Raw genomic sequence first — 25,815 nt, forward strand, 5'->3', positions numbered from 1 at the left:
CATTCCCTTAAACTAAAAACTATCCAGAACAAGGCCCTAGCTCTCCTCCATTCTGTGAAGGCGGAGACAGGTGAGGAGGCCGCAGAAGGAAAGTTGGAAGCAGCAGAGGTGGGTTGGTGAGGTTTAGGGAAAGAAGCCATCTCCATAACACAGAAGCAGAAGGCGAAGCGGCCAGTGCTGGTGTAGACGCTGCAGCAGGTGATCTAGAAGCTCTGACTCAGATCATTTGTGAGGGTGGCTACGCTCAACAACGGATTTCCAGTGTAGACAGAACAGCCTTCTACTGGAAGAAGATGCTGTCTAGGACTTCCGTAGCTACAGAGGAGAAGTCAGTGCCCGGCTTCAAAGCCTCAAAGGTAGGCTGACTCTTGTTAGGAGCTAATGCAAGCTGCTGACTTCCAGTTGAAGTCGGTGCTCCTTTAGCATTCTGAAAATCCTGGGGCTCTTAAGAATTACGCTAAATTGGGGCATCTGGGTGGCTCAGATGGTTAAGTGTCTGCCTTCGGCTCAGGTCATGCTCTCCAGGTCCTGGGATCGAGTCCTGTTTCAGGCTCCCAGCTCAGGGGGGAATCTGCTTCTCTCTCTTCCTCTGCCTCTCCCCCTGCTGTGCTCTCCCTCTCTTTGTCAAATAAATAAATAAAATCTAAAAAAAAAAAAATTACACTAAATCTATTCTTCCTGTGTTAAGTTGAACAACAAAACATGTCTGTTTACAACATGGCTCACTGAATATTTTAAGCCCACTGTTGAGACCTCAGAAAAAAATTTCCTTTCAAAATACTGCTCACTGACAATGCACTTGGTCACCCAGGAGCTCTGATGGAGATGGACAACGAGATGAATGTTGTTTTCATGCCTGCTAACACGGCATCCATACCGTGCCGCATGGTTCAAGGAGTCATTTCAAATTCCAACTCCTATCACTTAAGAATCTATTTCATAAGGGCTATAGCTGCCATCGAGAGTGATTCCTCTGATGGATCCGGGCAAAGTAAATTGAAAAACTCTAAAAAGTATTCACCATGCTAGACACCAGTAAGAACTCTGTGATTCATGGGAAGAAGTCAAAGTATCAACATGAGCAGGAGTTTGGAAGAAATTGATTCCAACCCTCATGGATGACTTTGAGGGGTTCAAGACTTCGGGGAGGAAGGGACTGCAGATGGGGGTGGAAGGAGCAAGAGAACTAGAAGTGGAGTCTGCAGGTGGGACTGCATGGCCGTCATCTCAGGATAAAACTTGAGCGGGTAGGAGTTGTATCTAATGGGTGAGCAAGGAAGGTGGTTCCTTTTCTTTTTTTAAAGATTTCATTAATTTATTTGAGAGAGAGCACATGAGAGGGAGAGCATGTGAGAGAGAGAGCATGAGCAGGGAGGAGCGGCAGAGGGAGAGGGAGAAGCAGACCCCCGCTTGAGCAGGGAGCCCAACAATGGGCTCAGTCCCAGGACCCCAGGATTCTGACCTGAGCTGAAGGCAGATGCTTAACTGACTGAGCCACCCAGGCACCCAAAGAAGATGGTTTCTTGAGATGGAATCCACTCCGGGTGAAGATGTTGTGAAGATTGTTGAAACGACAACGAAGAGTTTGCAATATTTCATGAACTTAGTTGATGAGGCAGCGGCAGAATTTGAGAAGTTTGACTCCAATTTTGGAAGAAGTTCTGTCAAACAGCATCACGTGCTACAGAGAAATCGTTTGTGAGAGCAAGAGTCCATCCGTGCAGCAAACTTCATTGTTGTCTTGTGTCAAGAAATTGCCACAGCTAACCCATCCTCCTGCAACCGCCACCCTGATCAGTCAGAAGCCATGGACATCGAGGCAAGATCCTTCACCAGCAAAAATATTACAGCTCACTGAAATGTCACATGACGGTTAGCATTTTGTAGCAATAAAGTATTTTTTAATTAAGGTATGTATTTTTTTAGACATAATGCTGTTACTCTGGACATAATGCTATTGCAGACTTAATTAAACTTCTGTGTGCATAGGGAAGCCAAAAATTCATTTGACCTGCTTCATTGCAATATGGACTTTATTGCAGTGTTCTGGAACCAAACCTGCAATATCTCCCATGTATGCCTGTACCACAAGTCTCAGTCCAGAACACAGTCGAGGGGCTCCCAGTGGTGGGCTGGGGAGAGCCAGGATTCCCAGCCGCAGGTGCACGTTCTGGCATTGGGCCTCAAACTAGAAATTCCACTTTGCCTGCCAGCTGCCCAGGCAGGGCTGTCCCTCCTGGGCCCAGCACCAGACTGGGTGGGTGGGGCTGAGTCTCCAGCCTCACGGGTGTGCGGAGAGGGTAGAGGGGGAGGGGCTTGATAACTGGAGAAGACTGGAGTGGGAGGGGATTATCTGGGGGGCAGGGAGTAGGTCTGAGTACTGCCAGGGAAACATCTCCTGAAGGAGAGAGTTTCTATCCAGTGACCCTTGACCCTGGCAGACACAGAAGGACTCACATTTATTGAGCATCGGCGATGTGGCCCTGGCCCGGGTGTGCTCTTTAAGCCTCCCGGAGTCCTAGGTGAGAAGGATTATTGTATCCATGTTACAGAGGAGAACCTTGAGGTTCAGAGAGCTTTAAGATTCACCAGGATCACACAGCTGGTCACTGGCAAAGCCAAGATTTCAACCTGTGTTTCAGGGACTCTGTAGCCTGAGTTCTGTCCCCACTTCAGGCTGTGGCCTCCTTTCCACAAGCCACTGCCCTCAGATTAAGCATTTCTAGCGAAGACCTGCGAGGTATCCTGACAGCTGCAGGGGCTGGTGAGGGGTGGATCACCCTTAGATTTCCTTTAAAAACCGCTGACTGACTCCCCAGGATAATATCACGGGGGGGGGGGGGTGTCACCAGGAAGTTAAAAAGCACTTAATTTACAAAGCGTTTTTGATTTTACAGAGAGTTTTATGAATGAGAAAGGCATGAAAATGGGTAAAGTCACATGATTTTACAATAGAACAGTCTATAAACCTTAGTCATCTCTTTCCCCTGAAGTTCCCAGCAGAAGCCCGGCACTGATAATGAAGGGATGTAGCGAAGGGAGTGAAAATTGCCGTAGCACCTACTGTGTGCAAGCAAGAGTAATCCCCCGCCAGTCCCACAGGAACCTGGACGGGCCAGCGTTATTGTCCCCATTTTGCAGAAGTGTAAATCAAGGCCCAGACATATTGCGACTTCCCTAAGTGCATAGGGGGACCTACATTTTTCTTGTCCCTCCTTGCCTGCTTCTCTTTGCGTTTGTTAGACTAAATGCCATTCCCCCACCCCCCACCATATACTTTTCAGTTGAGAGGTCTGGGCCGTGGAGAAGCAGGATGGAAGGAGCAAAAGTTCCTGAGACTGGCTCACTAGGCCCTGTCGCACTGGTGCTGAGGACAGAGATGCGTTCCACACAAGCTCTGTCCTTGAGGTGCCCACAGTTAAGTCTGAGGAGAGAGCTAAGCCTCTGCTGATACAAATTCAGTATGACCTATGCCTTGTTATAGACACATGCTCCTGAGGAGGGAGACCCGATGCCCATGGCCTTGGAGGCAGTTGAGGCCCTTGACAGATGAATCGGGGTGTGGGGGTGGGGAAAGGGCATTTCAGGTTGAGCGAACAGCATGTGCAAATGCCAAGAGGAGGGAAAGTGTAGGAATTTCTTGAGAGCACTCGTGTCTCAATGTGGCAAGGGGTATGGTCTTGAATGTGACCAGATCTTGGGGCAGAAGGGCCAGAGGGCTGGGCTGGAGAGGCGGGCAGGACCTGTGTTGTGTGGAGCCTTGGGCGCAAGCGTTATCCCATAGGACTTGAAAGCCACGGGAGGACTTCAGCAGATAGGGGCGTGGTCAGATGATGGGATAGGGAGAGGCAGGAGGGTATGCGGCCAGTGAGGCCCAGGGAACAAGGATGGGGCAAACCCCAGGGATAGGGCGGGGAAGGGGAGCTTGAGGGGAGAAGGGATTTGGGCTGTGCTCTGGGAGGTGGGGCAGAAGGCGAGAGGCAGGCCCTGGGCACTAGGGGCATGGCCTCAGGCCAACCTGTTGCTAAAGCCCTTCTTGAGTCCTCCCCACAGCCTTGCTGCTGCCATCCCTGCAGAATGGATGAGAAACTGAGGCTCAGAGTTGGAAAATCACTTGGTGCCACGCAGCAGGAAGGAGAGGAGCTGGGGTCTGAGGCCTTTTGTGCAGCAATGGAACGGTCAGACCTTGGAAGAGTCTCTTGCCCTCCCTGGATCCATTTCCCCACCATGCTGGCTCGGAGAGGTCATGGTGGTGATCAGCACAGGCCGGCTACCTCTGCAGTTCCGGGAGTTGGTGCTCTCATGTCCCTTCTCTCTGGCAGAACCAAGGAGAGCATGTACCACTCGCTGACGTATGCCACCATCCTGGAGATGCAGGCCATGATGACTTTTGACCCTCAGGACATCCTGCTGGCTGGCAACATGATGAAGGAGGCACAGACGCTGTGTCAGAGGTCAGGGCCTTGGGGCGGGCAGGGATGAGGGGTGTTGAGGGCCATCCTTCTGCTACCTTGGCCTATCCCAATGCCTAAAATGCCACTATTAATGATGCTCCTTTTGGCTAAGAAGATGTGTCCCCAAGCCCTGTCAGCTCTGCTCAGGAGCTTTGTTGTCTGAGCCAGTCTCTAAGCAACTTCAGGGGCCAGGCCTAATTTCATGGAGACGAATTCTGGCTCTGTCACGTAATAACTCTTTGATCTTGGGCAAGTCTCTCTCTGGACTCAACTTTCTTCATATGGAAAATAGGTATAAAGATAGGGTCGTTGTGGGAACTGAATGAAGTTACTGGTCACAGGACTTGGGGCGTAATTTGTATTTGGTACACATACACTGCTTGAATGGATGAATGAATGAATGAAACCTCAGTGTTTGTACACAGGTAGTATTGTCTTTCACTGGGCACACACTCATGCTTGCCCTAGGCCAGCTGCTGTGCTGGGCACGGGTCACCCAGGGAACGTCAGACCTGGCCCCCCGACACCCGAACTGGCTGGTCTGGGAGAAGCGCGGATGGTGACCTCCCAGCGTGCTGCAGGGAAGCTCCAGGGGCTGTGGGGGTCTTGCCAAAGGAGTAGGAAAGGTTTCCTGGAGGAGGTGATGCTGGAGCTGGGTCCTGAAGGGTGACGAGGAACCGGCTGGGGCTGAAGAAGGAGGGGAGGAGCTCCAAGTAGGGGTTACAACAGAAGCAAGGGTGTGAGGAAGCCTGGACTCAAGAGAGTTGCCAGTTCGGTGTGGGTGGAGTCCCATGGGAAGGGTGGCAGATGCGTCTGAGCCCACCCGGGCCCCTTGCTCACCCTCACTGAATGACTTGAGGTCCCTCTTTCCTCTTCAGGCACCGGAAGAAGTCCTCTGTGACAGATTCCTTTAGTAGCCTGGTGCACCGCCCCACGATGGACCAGTTCACGGAAGGTGTGGCATCTGAATGTTCGTCCTCTCAACCCTGCTGACCCCAGGCCACCCTGTTCCAGGCCCAGGGAGGGGTGGGAAGGGGCACTTAACCTCCCAGTTTCACCAAAGGGGCTGGGCCCTGGCCTAGGTGCTGGGGCACAGATGGGTCAGACCTGGGGCCTTTGGAGAAGTTGCTCTCAGGTTGGGGGGTGGGATTGGGGAGGGGGCTCACTTACCTGATGGCATGACCTGCTGTGGACCCAGAAGTTGGGGAAAGAAAACGCTATCACGAGGTCCATGCACTTTGCTCCTCGGGCCAGGATGGGCTTAGAACTGTGTGTGCAATTGGGTTTTCTGGCCTGATGACCACAGTGATATCCTGTGTCCCAGAGGGGAATGTGGTTTTGGAGGCTGGCCCACTAGGATGAGACAGCCGAAAGCGGGGGAAGGGATGGTCTGGGCTGCCAGGGCCTGTGTGCCGTGACCACCTGTGGCAGGTCTGGCGGTAGCAGGGGCCAGCTGTGAGCAGTGGGGGGCTCTTCTATGCAGGAGCAAATGGCCTTCCCCACCCTCAAGAGCCCTTGAAGTTTCCAGCACAAAAGAATGAATATGACAATGCCACTCCCTCCTCCATGGCTCCAGAGCTCCCTGATGCCCACAGGGCCAAGTCTGCAGTCCTCCAGCAGCGTTCAAGGCCCTTTGCAACCAGACCGCTGCCCCTCATCTTCACCTGTCCCCTAAGTCTCTCCCTACCTCACCCCATTTCAACCTTCTGTGCTTGGCGGTCCCCAGAGTTTTTGGTTCTCCCAGGCCTCTGCCTTGGAAGCTCTTCCTGCCTCATCCTTCCATTTCCTTTCAACTCAGGTGGCCAGACTCGAATGTCCTTTCTTCTGAAGTCTCCCCTGACTCCCTGGGCTTCTCCTTCCCTTATTCCTACAGCCTGTGGGCTTCCCTGGATCAGGATCTTCTTTGTCCACTCAGCCCAGCACTTTCTCCTGGCCGGGCACTGCAGGGGGTTGGCGCACAGCACCTGCCCTGCTGCTTGGAGAACAAGAGAAGGGCCTGCTGACACTCTGGCTGGTGGGCTGGGGGAACCAGGTGGAAGGCAGGTGCGGGGAATGTGAGCTAATTCTGGACCATGGTGAAAGCTGTGAAGGAGCCGGACCCCTGCCTCCATGGGGGGAGGAGAAAGGTGCTGACTCGGGCTCCCTTTGCCTTCTGGGAAGTAGGGTGGGGAGGATTTGGCCCATGCTACCTGCCAAGAGTTCCAGAAGGCCTCAGGGCTTTCGTTTTCTCCCTACAGAGGAAATCCATGCTGAGGTCTGCTATGCAGAGTGTCTGCTGCAGAGAGCAGCTCTGACCTTCCTGCAGGTAGGAACCCTCTCCTTGTGCAAACGGCCTGGGGATTTCGGATCAGTCACCATCTCCAAGCCAGAAGTGGCTATAGCAGCCACAGCCAGCCTCCCTGTGGTTCAGGAGAGGACTGAGGCTCGGTGACCCCAGCACTCCCAGCCCCAGCCAGGCTCACTGGCTGCGGTGATGGGCTTTCCCCCTCTCCACACCGAGCACACGTGTTCCCACCCACTACTAGGATGTGCTTCCACCTCATGACTGCTGTTTTCCTCCTAAGGGCCGTGTGGGGAGACAGGCATTCGCACAAAGCCTGCTTTACGCTTGATTCATTCAACAACCAAGTTTGAATGGATTAAACTTGATTCTATGACATACCAGGCTTTGTATGAACATTAGAGCTATGTGGTTTTATAGATCTTACACCCAAAGCATGGTTGTTTTTATATAAATTTACATATACTATTAAATCTTCACCTCACAGGCCTGCAAAGGGGAGGATTAGAGGGGAGGAGCCGCTTTCACAGGGTCATCTGATTAGCAACTGGCAGAGCTGGGATTTGAACACAGGTCTCGTCAGCTTGGAGCCTGTGCTCCTCACCACACAGTGGTAATTATGAGAGCCATCACCTCATGACTTCACCAGAAAGCCTGGGTTATAACATATAATCATCATGCGAATGTGGGGATTGGGGTAGAGAGGCACATATGAATTTTATTATTGGGGTACTATTTATTTTTGTTAGCTATTGTTCTTTTTGTACCTCAGGTAATTAGAATGAGATTAATCCTAATTCCTCATTTAGATGACTGTTAATAATTTCATTGTGAGTGGCCTTTTATTTATTTGTGTATTCTGTTACACATGATAGATAAACGCCCATGAGCTCCCCCACCCAACCAGAGAACAGAACACAGCAAGTCTCCTGGCCCTCTGGGCTCCTCCCCACGGTGTCCCCTGCCTCCCCTCATGGGGAAACCACTGCCTAGTGTTTTGTGTATCATCTCCCACCTTATTTTTTAAAAATAGTTTTCTCAGCTTCCTATTCGTGTCTGAGCAGCATATTGTTCTGTTTTAGTTGGCTTCACGCTTCTTAAGCCCGCAAGCTGGGGGGGACTTGCTTCCTTTACCCAGCCTTATGTGGCTGTATAATATTCCCTTCTATGCATATAGCTGTCTGTTTGTCCATTCTGCTGCTGAAAGGCATTTGGGTTGTTTCTGGTTCCTGGCTGCTATAAACACCGGTGCTGTGAATATTCTTGAAGGTGACTTGCGCAGCCCCGCAGCCCACGTTCGTCCATTTCTCTTGGGCATACCCCCGGGAATGGAACTACAGGTGGGCCGTAGGTACTGGTGCTTTAAATTACAAATGTGGTAAATAGCTACTTGTTGCGAAAGACAGAAAAATGCAAAAAAAAAAAAAAAAAGCATCCGTCTGGCTCTTCCTCCACCTGGAGGAGGCACTATCAAGCATGGGGAGTGCCTTCTCCAGGCCCTTCTGCAGGCACTTAGCATATGTAACTGTGAGGCTGTGGTTGAGCCCTGGGCATTTTGGAGGTCTTGTTTGGCAAGGAAATTCTCAAGTCCCAGGGTTAGGGAGGCCTGATTTGGCTAAGCTCTGACCCCATTCCCTAGGACTCCTTATAGAGCTGGGCCCAAGGCCGGGCAGGTTGGGCCCAGAGACTTGTGTGATCCCTCTCAAGCCTGCGGCCCCCCACCTAGGCCTGGCTCTTAGCATCTCTCCCTCCTGCAGGATGAGAACATGGTGAGCTTCATCAAGGGCGGCATCAAAGTTCGAAACAGCTACCAGACCTACAAGTGAGTGGGGCTGGGGGCGCCTGGGTCCACAGCGTCTATGACCCTGTGCCCCTCAGGCTGCTTTGTGGGAGGCAGAGAGCACTTGCTGGAGGCAGGAAGCCTAGAATGCCATGTGACCTCAGGCAGATGTCTGTACCCTCAGGACCTCAGATTTCCAGGATATTATTCCCCTGGTTTTTTGGGGCATATCTATTCCCCGAGTCTATGCCTCACCCGGAGCAGGGGAAAATCAGACAGGATCTGGACACACAGCTTGGTGTGGTAGGGGCTCGGAGGCAGACACAGGGACTTTCATTTTGAGAACAACAGCAGAACCCCTACACATCTGTTAAGGCCCAATCCAAATGCCACTTTCTGCACGGAGACTTCGTTGGACCCTCCGGTACACACTCACACCCTCCTGAGGGCCAGATCATTTCCATGCCATCTCAGCACTGGGCCAGCCATTGGCCTTGTTTAATGGATGAAAGAAATAAGACTCAGTCCAAACACTTCTACTCAACATGGCACCACAGTTCTTAAATACAATTCTAAAATCAAAAAAGCTTTGAAAGCCCAGTTTCTTCCCTTGAGTTTGGCATTAAAACTCATTTTCCATTAAAAGTTGACTTGAATTGACTTGAGACCATCTAACGTGACTGTTTTTTTTAACAATAATATTTTTTTGTTAGTCACCATACAGTACATCCCTAGTTTTTGATATAAAGTTCCATGATTCATTACTTGCGTATAACGTGACTGCTTCCCCACAGAGACAGTGCGAGTTCGATTTCAAGGTACTGCTGGGATATAATACACATACGGGCACTGCATGACTTTGTCGGTCCATGCTGGAATTGTGTTCTGCCCCCTCCCGTCTCTTCACCAGCTGCCAGAGTGGTGTTTCCAAAGCACAAACCTTACCAGGTCACCCTCTACCAATTCCTGATGCTCCTCTTTCTCTTAGAATAAAGTCCCAGGTCATGCTGAGTCATTCCTGGGAGCTCTTCCTGCCATGCGAACAGTATCTTCCACCTCACTCTGCCTCAGACATTTGGGCCTTCCCTCAGTTCTTCAAACATGCCAAGCTCAGGCCTACTTCGGGACTTTTGGACATGGTGTCTCTCTGCTGGGAACACCCTCTTTCTGTGCCAGGCCAACCCTCCCCATCCCTAGGGTTTCAGCTCAAATGTCAGCTTCTCAGAGAGACCTTCCCTGAACCCCAGACTCGATCAGGCCCCGGGAGTCTTCTCCTTTGAGGCCCTCCTTACCCTCACAGTGACTTGATGGGGGTCTGTTCCCTAGAGTGGGAGAACTGTGAGGGCAGCCACTTGGTGGCTTTGCTTCTAGCTGTCCTCCAGTGCCTGGCACAGAGAGGCCTCAGTCAGTGTTTGCTGATTGAAAGCCTTCAAGGTGCTCATGGCCTGGGAAGGAGGTGGGCACATCTTTAAAGCCTCTGTCCTGCCCCAGGTGGGCTGGGATATGGACTCTGTTTGATTGATGACCAGGAAAAAGAAGGTTGGATTTCAACCAAGAGGCCCCACGTAGACTTCCTGAAGGAGGAGGGGGTGTTGGAGTTAGCCCAGTGGCTCTTCACTGGGACATTTGGCAATATTTGGAGACATTTTGGTTGTGACAACCTTGGGGGATGCTGCTAAACATCTTATAATACAGACAGCCCCCCACCTCCACTTGAATGGAGAATGTATCCAGCCTAAAATGTCAGTAGTGCTAAGGTTGAGAAACTGTTCTAGAGAGAATGCAGAGGATATGCAAATGCCTAGACACTGGACAAGGCAGGTGTGCTGAGGCTGACAAGGCTGACATTCTGGGGCAAGGAGTATGTTATTATGGAGATGGGGTTAGAAGTTCCTCAAATATCAGCTCTCTGGATTGCCAGAACTGTTATCAATCTACCACCAGGGAGTTCTGAGAACAGCTGGGAGTGGGGGGCAACCTTAGTCCCAGCTGGAATGGGACCTCGCGCCCACTATGTGCCTGAAACAAGACTTTGTCTCTCTCTACAGGGAGCTGGACAGCCTTGTGCAGTCGTCACAATACTGCAAGGGAGAGAACCACAGGCACTTTGAAGGAGGTGTGAAGCTCGGTGTGGGAGCCTTCAACCTGGTGAGTGGGAGTGCCCTACACCTGCTCTCTGCTGGCCTGTGGTGCTGGGCCCCATGCTGGCCCGGGGACCTAGCAATAAAGCAGACTTGTTGCCAGCCTAGGATGCTCAGAGCTGGGCTGGGGTGGGGGTGGGTGCTGGCACTGGCTTCAGAGTCCCTCTGTGCATTTCTTCCCAAGTCAGGTTGAAAGCTTGAAATGCACCATGACGGCAGTAGTTATAGCACCAGAAAAAGACAAACACAATAAATCAGGGCCTTTTCTACCTTGGAGAGCTGATGGTTAAATATTGACCAGTAGCAGGGAGGGAGAAAGGCCTGGAAGCAGTGGGCAACGCACAGGAACAGAAAGCCAAGACCCCTGGGGGTGGCTGGGGAAGGTTTCATAGAGTGGGGAATATTTAAGCTGAATCTTGAAGGATCTGTAGGTGGGAAGGGTATTCAAGGCAGAAGGAACAGTGGAGCTAGGTGGGGTGGCCCTAAAGCCTATTCTTGGGAGGAGGGGCTGCTCATCAACAAATTAGACTCCCGGCCCTGGGTGTCCAGAGACCTATCCAATAGTGCATGTGTGGCAGGGTGTGGCTCTCTCCCCTCTAAGCAAAGCCTGTTCCAAGAGCAGGCCTTGGGGCGGGGGTCCCTGCCCCACCCTGGGTTCCAGTTTCCTTGTGAGTAAAATGGGAACAGTGATCCGGGCCCATGTGCTAAGAAGTTCAAATGGCAGAGTTCATCAGATGGTTTGGCAGGTTATAGCCAGGCTGTCCTGGGTTTGAGAACTGGCTCCCCCTCTGATGAGCTGTGGGGCCATAGACATGTCCTGTCATCTGTGCCTCGGTTTTTCCATCTGTCAAAAGGGGCAGTGATCTTTTTTGGCAGGTGTGTTCTGAGGATGAAATGCAATGACAGAGCTGCTGGTGCGGAGCAGGGATTCAGTGTGACAGCAGCAGCTGTCGTGCGCAGGCCCTGTTATGTGCTTTACATGTGTTAGTTGGGTCCATCTTCACAGTACCCCAGGAGGTAGGGGCTATTACTGTTCCCAGATGAGGAAACTGAGGCATAGAGAGGCTGACCCAGTGGGCACGGCGAGATCGGATTTAGACACAGTTTGCTCCTAGTTGTCTCACTGAAGTGCTTCTCTATCTGGGGAAGTTGGCTTTCTGAGAAACCTTGGGCCTCCTTGTGGGCATTCTGGAGCTAGGTCCTGCTCCCCAGGATTACCCGCAGGACTCTGGGGGTGTGGGGAATAGGAGGGACAGCTCCCAGCCCTCCACTGACCACCTGCCTCTGTTCCTGCAGACGCTGTCCATGCTTCCTACCAGGATCCTGCGGCTGCTGGAGTTTGTGGGGTTTTCAGGAAACAAGGTAACCACCTGCCTCCTGGGACTCCTGACTGGCTCAGCCAGACAGGGTGGGGCTGAGGGGCTGCAGGCCCTGTGTGCCAGTCCTGGCACAGCCCCCCTCAGTGTGTGGCCCTGGACAAGGCCCAAGCCTCCCTGAGCCTCAGTCTGCTCTCCAGTCAAATGGGGCCAGTGATCCCTGCCCAGCCCCACACAAGATGAAGAGGCTATAGGGTAAGGACAGGTGTGAAGGGCAGCTTCATGCAGTGGCCTGGAGTCATGTTCTCTGAGCCTTGCAAGTGTCCGGAACCTGGTCCTCCTCCCTTTGGCAGACCTTGAGCAAGTTCTTTCCCTCAGGACCATTTTCTTGTCTGGGAGATGCCTAAGAGATGCACTACCGTGCGTCAGGCCTTGAGGGCAGAAACCAGAGGACACAAACACCCAGAGACTTTGCTAAAGGCAGGAATCTGAGTACTAGGTAGCAAATTGGGGAGAGCTCCCTGGTGGAGGAGGCCCCTCATGATAAAAGGAACAGTGGCCTAGGAGTCAGGAATCCTGGGGCAGTTCAGCCTCATCTCCTCCTCCTCTGGGCCTTTTTGGGTAAAACAAGGGGCTTTTTGTTTTAGACTGATCAGTATTTCTCAAGCTTGAACTTTCTCTGGCCTTTCCTGATACTTGCCACGTTTGCAGACCTCTATATTATTATTTATGTATTATTTTTCCCAAAAGTGGCTCATATTTTTTTACTTAAGTTTATCTAAAGGAAACACTACTACCTAGAAAACCCATGTTATTTGGCGCGATAACGTCATCGTAACCGTAGATACCACGAGCAGCAAGCGACCTTGCGAAAGCAGGCTGTTTGACGCACCGAGGCTGTTTTCCTGTGGCAAGAGGTGTTCAGCGTGACAGTGGTGTTGAACACACACCAGCACAGGACTGAGGCTTTCTCCTGGACACCATCAGGGCAGACAGAGGACTGAGAAGGGAAGACCCTCACTTGTGCCTCATGTCTGTCTGGAGACCTGTCCGTGGCCCGGGTCCGGGGAAACACCAGCTAGAGGCTCCGAAAGTCCCCTTTAGTTTTGTTTTCTTAAGAAGGCCCTTGAGTCCTGAGAAGGATTTCAGGACGATAACAGGAGGGAAGAACATGAGAAAGGCCAGGAGGTGGGATGGTGTGGCCTGCCTGGCTAGGAGGAGAGGGTGGCAAAGTCAAAGAGGGAGAGCCCTCAGACACCAGCTCTGGCCTTGTCTTTATCCTGAAGGCAAGGAAGCTCTGGAGTGTTTGAGGCAGAGGTGAGGTAGGTCAGATTTGTAGATTAGAAAGAACAAGAATACCCTGGAGGACAGACAGGGGCAGAGACTGCAGGCAGGGATACAAGTGGAGTCTGGCCTCTCCTCCTCCCCAGCCAAGCTCTAGAGCCTTCTCCTCCAGGAAGCCTTCCCAGACTGCAGTCCTCGTGGTCCCATCTGTGCTCTGAGCCTGTGGTTAGGATTATCTGCCTCAAGTGGAGTCTGGCCTCTCCTCCTCTCCGACCAGACTCGGGGCTGCTCAGGGCCTCAGTGCTCACCATGGGGGCCAGCAGGTGAATAAAGGCAGGAATGGGGACAGGGCTGTGGAGGAAGTGGTGGACACCAGGACCCAAGCCTCGACCCTGGCCTTGGCAGCAGTGTCGTCTGCCCCCAGGAAGGTGGCTGAGGCACCAAGAGGGGCGGCCTGGCTCAGGGTGGCCCAGCCAGGGAGCCGCTGACCTGGCCGGCAGGGTTCCAGACGTGGCGTCCAGAGCTCTCCTGGCCCTGCTCCAGCAGCACAGCCCTCACAGCTGTCCCCCCACCCCCCGGGTCTGGCCTCAGCCTATTGGTCTCTTTCTCCCAGGACTACGGGCTGCTGCAGCTGGAGGAGGGCGCATCGGGGCACAGCTTCCGCGCTGTGCTCTGTGTCATGCTGCTGCTCTGCTACCACACCTTCCTCACCTTTGTGCTCGGTAGGAGCGCCCTCTGGGCGACAGCTGGGGCATCTGGGGTTTGGCTCTAAGGGCAGGGGGCTAGAGGGCAAGGAGCTGCGACCCTGCTTGCCCACAGGACCGGGGGGTGGGCGCTGAAACTGGAATCAGCAGAGCTGCGCCAGCTGTCTTGGGGCCTGGCCTGCTGACCACTCACCTCCTCAGAGTGTGACCTGGCTCCAGCCTCAGTTTTCTCATATGTGAAATGGGGATGGTCATGCCTACCCAGTAGAGGGTGTGAGGACACTGTAGGCAGGCCCTTGGGGGTCTGGGTACCACCCTGGTGGGCAGGGCTCTTGGTTACTGAGCCTTGTGGTGCGCCGGGCTGATATCAGCACCATCTTATTTAACCCTCACATCACTCTGGAGGTAGAAGAATTATTATTATCCCCATTTCACAGAGAGGGAAGAAGAGGCCCCAAGAAGCCCCTGGTAGATTGCTGGGGGGATTCCAAGAGCCAGTGGTGGTGATACGTGTTGTCGCCTCACCTCCTTCAGGTACCGGGAATGTCAACATCGAGGAAGCAGAGAAACTCTTGAAGCCCTACCTGAAGCGATATCCTAAGGTGAGCCCCCCTTCCTGATGGAACACCCCCAGCCCATGTGCCCTGTGCGCCCACACAGACCCACATGCGTGTCATTGCAGGGTGCCATCTTCCTGTTCTTCGCAGGGCGGATTGAAGCCATTAAGGGCAATGTTGACACAGTGAGTAATGGGGGTCCGAGCCAGTGCTGGTGACCCCTTGCAGTCCCCAGACCGGTGGGCAGACTGGGAGGAGGGCTCCAAGAGAGAACCAACAAGAGACCAGGGGCAGGGAGAAGCCATTCGGAATGGAGCAGTCTGGGAAGATGAGGGAGGAGGTGGCGTTTGCGGTGAGTAAGATCTGACAGGAAGGTGCAGGACTGCCGTATTCCTGCACAGGGACGTCCCTCAGACACAGGGTTGGGGGGGCGGTTTGTAAGCCCCACTTGTTCAGGGCATGGTGACAGGCACTGTGAATGGAGCAGCGGTGCCAGGCTGTGACGTGGGCACCTTGATGACCTGGTGAAGGAGTCTGAACTCCATAGATGGGAGGGAGCCATCGAAGGGGTTCGAGAGGGGAGGTTACACGGGTCTGGCAGAATCCCCAGGAGGGACTGTACAATATAGAGTTCTGGGGTCTCCAGCTGGCCTTGGCTGTGATTCCTCAAGCAGCAAGACAGATGCCCTGGGTCCAGGTCCTTTCATGGGAGCTACTGGAAACTTTGGAGTTTGCTCTGAGGCAAAGACATTGTATCACTTTCATATTAATACTTTCCATTGCCTCCTATCCTTTCATTATAGCTCGATCCCATCCTTTCATTTTGTGCCGAAAGACTAGAGTCCCAGGGAGGGGCAGTCACTGGGCCCAAGGTCGTCCTATAATATGTAAGTGAGGCTTAGTGGGTAGAACCAGGCCTGGAGCCCAGAACTCCCATCTCCCCAGCGCTGCTGCCTGCCCTCCCTCCCTGAGCCTGGCAGAGGGCTGGCCCACTGTGCGCTGGAGGAAGCTGGGCCTGCTATGGAGTGGGGCAGGGTGGTGGGGCCATGAGGCTGACAGCAGGTGCCCGCCGCAGGCCATCCAGCGGTTCGAGGAGTGCTGTGAGGCCCAGCAGCACTGGAAGCAGTTCCACCACATGTGCTACTGGGAGCTGATGTGGTGCTTCACCTACAAGGGCCAGTGGAAGATGGCCTACTTCTATGCCGACCTGCTCAGCAAGGAGAACTCCTGGTCCAAGGTGGGCTGACACTAGGTGCTGGGGCCAATGGGGGACCAGGCCAACCCAGCCTGGCTGTGAACCCCCAGACCCAGGGCCAAACCCTTAACTGAAAACAGATGTCTCAGCTGGCATTTAAATAGAACCATAAGTTCTAAGAGTACTCAGGGTTGGTGGGAACTAAAGACCGTGAGGAGCAGATAAAGTTTAGAACTACAGTGGCAGTCAAGATTTTTAGTCACAAAGGACAGAAGCACGGCTCAACTGTCCCGGTGAATGCTGTCTGAGAGAACATTCTGTTATGGTGGAGGTAGCCCCCAGCTACAGCAGCTCATTGAGCACCTGCACTGTGTTAGTGCAACTGGGAAACTGGGTGCTTTCAAATTTTATTTAATTTTAATTCAAATTTAAAAAGTCACATGGGGTTAGTGGCCACTGTATATGGACTATGCAGGTGGAAAACACAAAAGACTCTTTGGTTCATAGAACTGAAAATTCTAGGCACAACTGATTTCAGGTAGGGCTGGATCCAGGAATTCAAATCATGTCATCTGGGCTTGGCATTTTTCCATCTGTGGCTGTGCTCTGCTCTATGACATCTTTGCTGTGCGGGCGGGTTTTCTCCATGTGACAGGGTGGCCATGGATTGCCTGCCCCTAACTCACATCTTCCCTTTGGTTTCAACCACAGTCTCATAGTTGAGGCTCACTGGTCTGGCGTAGATCACGTCAGTGCTTGGAAACAGGGGTGGGAAGATTCCTCATGGATCAAGAGTAGGAGAGGGGTGTTCTCCAGAAAAAAAAATGAGGTGATGTCCCCAGAAGAAGTGTTGGTTGGTGGGGGGAGGCATTAAAGAGATGCCATGAAAGCAAAATAAAGCACAGCAGAAGCCCACAATAGGTGAAAATTTATAACATTATGGTAAGTGGTAAAATAAGTATTAGCCATTATCAGGGAACCTTGATCTAAAGTGACCCAGAAGCCTTCCTGTGGAGGGAGGCAGGCAGCCGTGTTCACAAACACAGGGAACAAGAGGCCTGGGGTGGCTGCGCAGCTGCTGGGAGGAGCAGAGGGAGGGCCAGGCCTCCTAGGTGTCAGGAAGTCTGGCTGTGAGTCAGCGCCATCTCCAGCTCACTGTGTGACTTTGAGGTGGTCAGCGCCCCCCCCCACCCCCCGCAATGCTTTCCTCAGAAGTTTCCTGTGAAAGTGGGGGTTGTAGCACCTCGAATTCTGAGGCCTCATTCATTGCTGATCTGCAGCACTTGGCCACCAGAATCCCCCAACTTCCAGCTCTAGGGACTTCGCGTGTGGCCATTACTGTAGGCGTCAGCCCCTCCGCTCAGCATCCCTCTCTGCCTGGACTGTGCCAAGTCGTGCGCGTGGAGCCCTCACATTTCCCCCGGTGCTTGCAGCTGAGATGGCCACACACAAAGTGGTGACAGCGGTGTGCTGAGCGCCGTAGCGGGGGGAATCTAAGGGGAGCTCAGAGGCAGCCCTGAGCAGCCCAGCCAGGAGGACAGAGGAGGAGTATTTGGGGGCAGAGTGGGGGAAGCGGAAGGGTACTCCAGGCGAGGAGAACAGCTAGGACAGAGGCTCAGGAGCTGGCGTGCTGCCGAAAAGTTGTGTGTCAGCAGGTCAAGGGCCTTGTGGGTGGGAGTGCAAGGGTACTGCGGAGGGGTCTTCCCCCTAAGTTCCTCGCTGTAAGCTTCTTGAAGACACGGACTGTCTGCACAGAGCCTGGTAGAGTAATCCAGCAAAATAAATGTGTGGAATCATTGGACAATCAGATAAGCCTGAGGAGACAGGACTCCCACCCAGGGAGGTGGCTCTTTTCCATCAGTGTGGCCCCACAGCATTGCCTGACAACTTGGATGTCTATGGGTCTCAGAACCCTAGGTCACTGCATCCATCCTAACTTCTGGGGACTCAATGAGGGGAAGTTGTTTGGGGCAGTGGAGGGGTAGGAGAAGGCTCTTAGGGAGGCCAGCGGATAAGCCTGGTGAGGAGGGACAGTAGCATCCCAGGCAGAGGGGATGGCACAAGTGAAGGCCTGGGAGTTTAAGGACTGATGGGGGAGAAATGGCAAAAGAGGAGTCAGAAAAGTAGGTCACAAAGCGCCTTGAGTGGCTGTTTGGGCTTTAGTTTGACAGTGGGGGAGCCCCTGATGTTTGCGGCTTAGATCTGTGCTCTAAGAAATCCCTCCTGCAGTTGCTGGGCATGCCATGGGCCAGGTCCTGAGGACATCCAACAGTGAACAAACCAAAGACCTCCCATCTCGAGGCTTATATTCTAGTGGGAAGAGGGATAAGAAACACACGAATAGGGGTACCGTGTAATATAATGTCAGGCTGGTATATGCAGTAGAGAAAAATCAGGCAAGGCCCATCTGAGAAGACACCAGAAGGAAGTGTGGGAGCAAGCCATATGGATATCTTAATGAAGACTGTTCCAGGCAAAGGGCACTGAAGATGCGAGAGTGGGGGAGGGGGACGCTGAGTGCATCTGATGTATTCTGGGAACAGCCCAGAGGCCAGTGTGGCTAGAGTGATATGAGAGAGGGGGAAACACCAGAGGCGAAGTTGGAGAGGAAACTGGGGGAGGAAGCAGGGTAGGGGGTTATAGTACATTACAGGGAGTCTGGATTTTATCCCAAGCATGATGGGATATCAAGATTTCAAAGAGGAACTGATATGACCTGACTTAAAAAGATCAGAGTGTGGGTGCCTGGGTGGCTCAGTGTGTTAAACATCCGACTCTTGATTTCAGCTCAGGATCATGATCTCAGGGTCATGGGATTGAGCCCCACATCAGGGTCCGCACTCAGCACGGAGTCTTTTGTCCTCCTCCCTCTGCCCCTTCCCCACTCGCGCTCACTCTCTGTTAAATAAAATCATTAAATAAATTTAAAAAACAGATAGGTAGTGGTGTAGAAATGGCTTGCAGGCACAGGGATGGGAGCAAGGAGATGGGTTAGGAGACCATATTGACAAGGGTAGTAGAAAGACATCCTGGAGGGGACACGAGATGGAGGCTGGTGCAGTGAGTGAGAGCAAGACCAGTGGGATTCCAGAGCTATATGGGAGGTAAGATCATGAGGACTTGCTGACTCAGTGCCAGGCAGAGAGGGAGAAAGTAAGGATGACACCAGGAGGTTAAAGACAGAATGAGGAACAGGTTTCAGAGGGGGGAGATTCCTCCCACTACCCCTGTGAAGACCAGCTTTTCCTCATTTTGTGAAGGGTAGACAGAGTGTGGAGGGCAGAGTGGACCTGGGAGTAGCCCTGAGCTTCAGCCTGAGAGGGGCTCCCAGGTGGAGGCTGCTTTCTGCCTTCTCCTGAGATTTGACTCCACGTGTCCCGCTCCCTTTCCTTCTCCACCCCCTGTACTTCCTTGTGAGCCTCTGGCAGGTACTTCCTCCACAGCCCCTGGTGGCAGGAGCTGAGGTTCAAGGCTCGGCCACTGGAGGGCAGGACAGAGCCAGCTTTCTCGAGCGTTGGACTCCTGGGGAAGGGGAGCAGCTATGAGGGATGTACCTTGGGGTGGGGCCGGGGGTCTCTGCACCGTCACTGTCAGGGTTGGCTGTAGACCCAGTGGGCAAGGCCCTGGAAGCACACAAACCTGGGGTCACTTCCAGCTCTGCCCCCAGAAGCTCTGCAGTCCCTGGAAGCAGAGGCAAAGTACAGATTCCTTTCTGGCATTATCTTTGGGATCAAGTGAAGTGAGGTAGGTACGGTGCCCGGCGCACAAGAAGGCAGTTATACGCAGGGACCCTGACTCACTCTTCTGCCCTCACACCTGTTTTTATGCATTCCATACTTTATGCTACCTATTTGTCGCCTCCTTACCACACATCTCAGCCCCTCCCTGGCTTTGCTCAGGCTGTTCCCCTTGTCTGGAAGGGTCCTTTCTCAGGTCTCTGAATCTTCCCATTGGCTCTCAAGGATTCAGTCTGAAGGAATTGCTTTCCGGGAGCCCTTACTGCCCTCTGTGTGTCCATCCTCACCTCCGCACTGCCCTGCACAAACACCTGCTGTTTGAGTCCTTCCCTTCGCTGCCTCAGAGGAGGGAGGGCAGCAGCTTTGATGTGGGCCTCTCCTGGACTTAGCTCCCAGCTCAAGTCCTCAAGGGGCTTCGGCTTCCTCCCTCAGTATCTCCCCTGGGGCTTGGCTACGGGGCTGGCCCTGCGAGGTCTGAATGAGGGACCTGGAGGACAGGCTGCTTACCTCTGACTCTTGCTCTGCCTTGCACAGGCCACCTACATCTACATGAAGGCCGCCTACCTCAGCATGTTTGGAAAGGAGGATTACAAGCCGTTCGGGGATGATGAAGTGGAGTTGTTTAGGTGGGTCCGGGGCCTCAGCCACATCTGCCCACAGCCACCCTGTGAGCTGTGGGCAGCAGGGAGGGAGGTGGCCGGCTTAACTCCTCTGGCTCTGAGCTCCCTGTCCCTCCCCCAGGATCACCCCATGTGCCTCATTCCCTTGCATCACCACCACCTCCTGCTGCTGCTTGTTCCAGCCCTTTGAATCTGTTCAGAGGGCTTTTTTTTTTTCCCCTCAAGAAAGTGGTTTTGTCAACATCCTTTCCACTGAGCCTCTTCTGGTCAGTGGGATAGATGTGGACACTGAGGTTCATAGAGGTCCTTTCTGCTGAGTTAGACTGCTATCCTCAGAGAAGCACAGTAAAGAACCAAAATGTGGCAATCAAACAGGATCAAATCCAGCCTCTGCTGTTTCTTAGCTATGTCACTGTGAACTATTTCAGCAGCTATAAAATGGGAATAACCACTTCTGCCTTGTAGGGTTGTTTTTGAATCAAATAGAGACCATATTGAAGAGCCTGGGGTAGGGCCTGGAGCCACTAAATCACGGCTGTTTTTATTATGATCTGTGCTGCTGTTTGTCTTCTGCCAAGGGTCTAGAGCAGGGCTCAGCCTCAGCGGGCTAAGGATGGAGCCTCAGGCCTTCTTCAGGTTATGGGTGAGGGCTGACCCCAATTTGCAGACCTGGGAGTTGTGGTACCCTGAGCTTCCCGCTAACTGCTGTCACAATAGTAGGGTGTTTATCCTTTACCAAGTGCCTCCACTTCTCCATCTCATAGCTCTTCCAGAAAGCCTGGGAGGGTAAGTATCTATGGGGGAGGAAGGATCATTTTCCCTCTGCAGTTTTAAGTTCTCGGCTAGAGACGGGCTAAGATACTCACCCCGCCCCCATAATAAAAGATTAACAGGAGAAAAATAAACTGGAGTTTAATAACATGTATACCTCCTGTATACATGGGAGAGACCCAGGAAAACTGAGTAACTGAAATGGCCCAAGCCAGCACTTTAAATACCATCCCAAGCTAAAGATAAAAGATGTCCGGGGGTGGGGAGCCAGTTTTGGGGGGTTTTCAGGCAAAGCACAGTACAGGAGGGTAAGGTGGCTCTGCAGATTTAAGTCTCTGCTTTCTCCTTTAAGAGTTTCCAGGGCTTGTCATCCTCTTCCAGGTACAGAGAAGCAGCCCTTAAAAATGGGAGATCTCGCTTATAAATATAATTATCTCTTACAAAAGAGCAGCTGCTACTAGGTTTTCAGAGCTTTTCCGGTATCTGCTGCTTCTTCATCGGCCTAAAATAATCCTTATGCCAAAGAGACATATTTTGGGGTGACAAATTCTGCTCCCCTTCATATCACTATGTCCAATTCAGAGATGAGAAAACTGGGGCCCAGAGAGGTTCCACAGTGAATAAACAAGGGAGGTGTTTGGCAGGGAACCTCACAACTAGACCCAGCTGGATGGCTCAGGCCTGAGGGTCACAGCCACGCCCAGTGACTGTGGCAGAAATCGGAGGGTGGGATGGAGCTGGGTGGGTGAGGCCCCAGATGTGGAGGCTTGCCTGCTGCACACATGTCACTTTGCCCTTGGAAACAGCTAAGGAGGCCACAGCGCGCGTGGCCAGTTAATGAAAGGTTTGAGCCGTGTGGTTGTGGGCAGGTTCTTCCCTTTCTCTGGGTGTTAATCTCCCCTGTGAAACTGGGGTCAGACTTCTGCTAGGCCTTCTGGAAATGAGGCCTAAGAGTGGAAGCAAGACAAGTAGCAAAGCAGGCCTGGGGCCTTTGCTGACATTCTCATCTCTGCCAGCTGGTGTGGAGGAGGCCTCTTACCTAGCCTCAGGAAGTGGTTGGGTTTGAGGGCAGCGCCTGTGATAAGACCACAGCCACAGGCTTTGAGTCCAACACAGTCCCTCATATACGCTGGGGGAACTGAGGCCCAGAGAGGAGCCAAGCAGAGGCTGCGGGGGGGGGGGGGGAGGGCTGGAGATCTCAGTCCTCTCTAGCTTTTTCTTCCCATCATCTCTTTCACAGAGCGGTACCTGGTCTGAAGCTCAAGATTGCTGGGAAATCTCTACCTACAGAGAAGTTTGCCATCCGGAAGTCCAGACGCTACCTCTCTCCCAAACCAATCTCGTTGCCAATCCCTGCTCTGGTGGGTAGGAGGGTCTAGACTGTCCCTGTACTTGTTTGGGATTGTGGGGATTAGCTGAAAGCCAGAGATACTGCTCTGGCCAGAAGGAAGTGGATGGGGGACAAAGATCTTCATGCCTCAGGGCCCTGGAAAGGATTTCACAGTTTACCTGGGACTGTGAGGGCAGCACACAAATGGCCTGAGCCAGCCCCTGCCTGAGAAAGTACTGGTCTGATGGGGGCAGGGAGACAAGTGAGCAGGCTTCAGATGCCTTGTGGTGAAAGAGCAAGCCCACACCTCTGTGCCGAGGCAAGGGCATCACTCAGCTGTTTGTGTTCCCACCCATTTGTTTCAGTCTTGTCACATGATTATAATTGTTCACACTGTTCCCCTCATTGGACCAAGCTTTTCTGAAGCCTAGGACCATGTAATATTCAACTCTGTAGTAACAATAGCTGACAATGCTTTTGGGCACTGGCTGTGTTCTTTACACCCATTGACTCATTTGATCCTCACAACAACCCTGAGTAGATGGTGGTGGTATGCCCATTATACAGATGAGGATAATAAGGCCTAGTAGTTAAGTAGAAAGATAAAATATCTAATAAATAGGTAAGATATAAGTAGAAAGGTAAAATAACTTGTCCAGGTCACACGCTAGTGAGTTGAAGTTAGAATTTAAACCTAGAATGGATCCAGAACCTAGATTCTGAACCACTGTTATGATGCTAATTCCACTCCTGATTTGAGCAGGCATCAGAGAAGTTTCCAGTTTGTTAAGTGTCTTTGTTATTCAAATACTAAGGCAGCCAGAAAAGTGGAAAGGGAACTGCTTTTTTCTGGTCCTGGCTCCACCATTCACTAACAATGTGACCTTGGATAGGGCTCCCCTTCCCTTAAAAGTAAAATTAGGAATGATATACACCTTGCCCATTTCATACAACAGTAATGAGAACTACCTGGTAAACTGTGTTATGAGTCAAAAACTGAATATCAATATAGAACTTACTATGTATCCTAGATTATTTCTAAACACATTTAGAAGCTGTTTATAGTTTATTTTTTTTAAAGATTTTATTTATTCGACAGAGATAGAGACAGCCAGCGAGAGAGGGAACACAAGCAGGGGGAGTGGGAGAGGAAGAAGCAGGCTCCTAGCGGAGGAGCCTGATGTGGGGCTCGATCCCATAACGCTGGGATCACGCCCTGAGCCGAAGGCAGACGCTTAACCGCTGAGCCACCCAGGCGCCCCTAGAAGCTGTTTATAGTTTAAAACGTAGAATAAAACTGTTATATGGGGGGTAATGGACAGGAAGGGCAAGAAGTGACTGTACCAGAAATTTAGGAGAGAATTTCCCAAACTATAATCTGCAAAATGCTATTTATGCCTAAAATAGTTTGTTATTAAATATATTTGGGAAAGACTGGCCTAAACAAAGTTTATACACTGTGGACCTTTTGAAGCCTTTATATAATAATATGTATGGTAAGTCTCCAAGAATAAGCTTGAAGATGATTTTTCCCCCTAACTTATCTGGCCCATACCTCTTTTTTTAAAGAAACATTTGCTAACTTGGGACCATATAAACCATTTGAGGAATACTGGTTCTAAACTTAAATTCCCTCCTTAGCCCATAATAGTAAGAACCAAAACAATAAGATCTTTTTAGAACTTTTTGTATACAAATCAGTTTCACATCTATTACCTGGTTTCCTAGTATAGGAAATGCTAATAGAATTACTATAAATGAACATTTATTTCAGTATTCTGAGATTCCTGGCAGTCAAAGGAAAGAAAGGAATCAGGATGTGTTGCATAGTTTTCATGACGGAAACTCAAGCCAAGTGCCTTGGGAGAAGAGAGACAGGGTGACAATCTTAAGAGCTATTGGAAATCCTGAAGTGCTTAAGTAAATACAGTTCCTCCAATATGGGAGATCCTGCCCGACAGAGCAGGGAGGAGGACTTCCTGGAGAATGTGGTCACAGCCTGGTCCTCAAAGTATGGGGGAAGAGTTTGGACACAGAAAGGTTGGGAGAGAAGAGCATGATAACACCCAGGGAAGCCATGAGCAGAAGAGTAGTTAAAAACTATGTGCAGCTGTGAGTAGAACAGCTAGGATATGGCTTAAATCCACATTGGTGTGAGGTGAAATCCCAATTATCAGTGATGAGACTCCCTGCCATGACCCCTGCAAGCCCACAGCTTCATAGGCTGGGCTGAGATTTGTCATAAAAGATTACAGCTAGAAGGCCCTGTAGTGATCCTCTTGATCTGAGCTGCCCATTTCACAGCTGGGGAAACTGAGGCTCCCTGGGGAGGAGACCCTTGGATTGACTTGCTCCCCTGCCCTCAGGAAATGATGTACATTTGGAATGGCTACGCTGTGATTGGGAAGCAGCCGGAACTCACGGACGGGATACTTGGGATTATCACCAAGGCTGAAGAGATGCTGGAAAAGGGCCCAGGTGACTAACCCCGGCCCTTGAACCTGCCAGGCTGAGTCAGATCCCAGGTCTTCACAGTTAAAGGTTTCCTCTACTAAAAATGTCCCTCCTTACATCTCTGGTTAACAGTTCTTTCCCTTTCTAAGACTGAACTTCAATGGCAGCTTCTCCAAGCTGTCCCTTGTTCCCCAGTTGGGTCAAGGCCTCCTCTGTGCTCCCACAGCCCCTGGGGCTTCCTTCAGTCAATCCTGATCTCACTACATTGTCGCTGTCTCAGTATCTGTCTTTCCTTCCCAGATGTGAGCTTCCTGAGGACAGTGACTGTGTGGGTCACCTTTGTCCCCAGGGCCCAGCAGACTAGGGTCTCCATGAGTAACTGTTGCAGAAATAAACAAGCCTGTCTTTTTCCCTCACTCCCCTATTCTTAGAGAATGAGTACTCAGTGGATGATGAGTGCTTGGTGAAGTTGCTGAAAGGCCTCTGTCTGAAATACCTGGGCCGTGTCCAGGAAGCTGAGGAGAATTTTAGGAGCATCTCTTTCAAGTAAGTGCCTCTGTGGCTGCTCCCACTCCAGGTGGCCTACTGCTGGGCCCGTCTCCTGGGTAGAATTGGCAGAGGGGTCTCCTTCCTCACATGCACTCCAGTGCTTGACCCTAGCCTACCTCCCAATTCACTACACTTGTACTAGTGTCTGTTCTATGCCAGGATCCTTGCTGGGCACAGATCATTCAGACCTCATTCCCCGGGGCCACCGGATTGCCCAACTACAGGAGTCCACCCACACTGAAGTTTCAGGTGAATGGTGCCTGCTAGAGTTTGTAATTCAACTCTGCCCTTGAGGAGCACAAATGTTACAGACAGACAGCTACAGGCACCTCAATCTGGTATGATCAGGGCTGTGTTAGAAGAAAGCAGAGAGGAGAGCAGGTGCCCTGAGGAGGGACCTAAACGTAATGCAAGAAAAGCTTTCCAGGGATGCCGTTTTAACTGGGAAGTTTATCAGGCAGAGAAAAGCAAGCAGGAGTTCTACGTGGAGTAGGTAGGTATAGCGTGTGCAAATGCCTGGACACAGGAAAAACACCTAAGATTGGGGTGACAGTGATTAGGTCCTTCCCTACCTGGGTGAAGTTATAGAGGGAAAGGCTTATAGATGAGATAAGGGAGACTAGATTGAGAAGGGCCTGGATG

The 25,815-nt window shown here is 51.8% G+C and overlaps 1 protein-coding gene across 1 annotated transcript in view; it reads left to right on the top strand.

Annotated features, from left to right (window-relative positions):
• TTC39A (tetratricopeptide repeat domain 39A) overlaps nucleotides 1–25,815 on the top strand; it is a 39,649-nt gene that overhangs the window by 12,048 nt on the left and 1,786 nt on the right. The window contains exons 3-16 of the mRNA XM_026498125.4: nucleotides 4,323–4,454; nucleotides 5,333–5,409; nucleotides 6,692–6,759; nucleotides 8,493–8,557; nucleotides 10,564–10,663; nucleotides 11,953–12,018; nucleotides 13,870–13,978; nucleotides 14,495–14,562; nucleotides 14,643–14,702; nucleotides 15,593–15,754; nucleotides 19,984–20,075; nucleotides 22,081–22,201; nucleotides 24,537–24,648; nucleotides 25,056–25,170. Of these exons, the coding sequence (XP_026353910.1) occupies nucleotides 4,323–4,454; nucleotides 5,333–5,409; nucleotides 6,692–6,759; nucleotides 8,493–8,557; nucleotides 10,564–10,663; nucleotides 11,953–12,018; nucleotides 13,870–13,978; nucleotides 14,495–14,562; nucleotides 14,643–14,702; nucleotides 15,593–15,754; nucleotides 19,984–20,075; nucleotides 22,081–22,201; nucleotides 24,537–24,648; nucleotides 25,056–25,170 (1,347 nt within the window). The remainder of the gene's footprint in view (nucleotides 1–4,322; nucleotides 4,455–5,332; nucleotides 5,410–6,691; nucleotides 6,760–8,492; nucleotides 8,558–10,563; nucleotides 10,664–11,952; nucleotides 12,019–13,869; nucleotides 13,979–14,494; nucleotides 14,563–14,642; nucleotides 14,703–15,592; nucleotides 15,755–19,983; nucleotides 20,076–22,080; nucleotides 22,202–24,536; nucleotides 24,649–25,055; nucleotides 25,171–25,815) is intronic.

The sequence above is a fragment of the Ursus arctos genome, unplaced genomic scaffold (genome assembly GCF_023065955.2).
Source record: "Ursus arctos isolate Adak ecotype North America unplaced genomic scaffold, UrsArc2.0 scaffold_12, whole genome shotgun sequence".
Classification (NCBI taxonomy): domain Eukaryota; kingdom Metazoa; phylum Chordata; class Mammalia; order Carnivora; family Ursidae; genus Ursus; species Ursus arctos.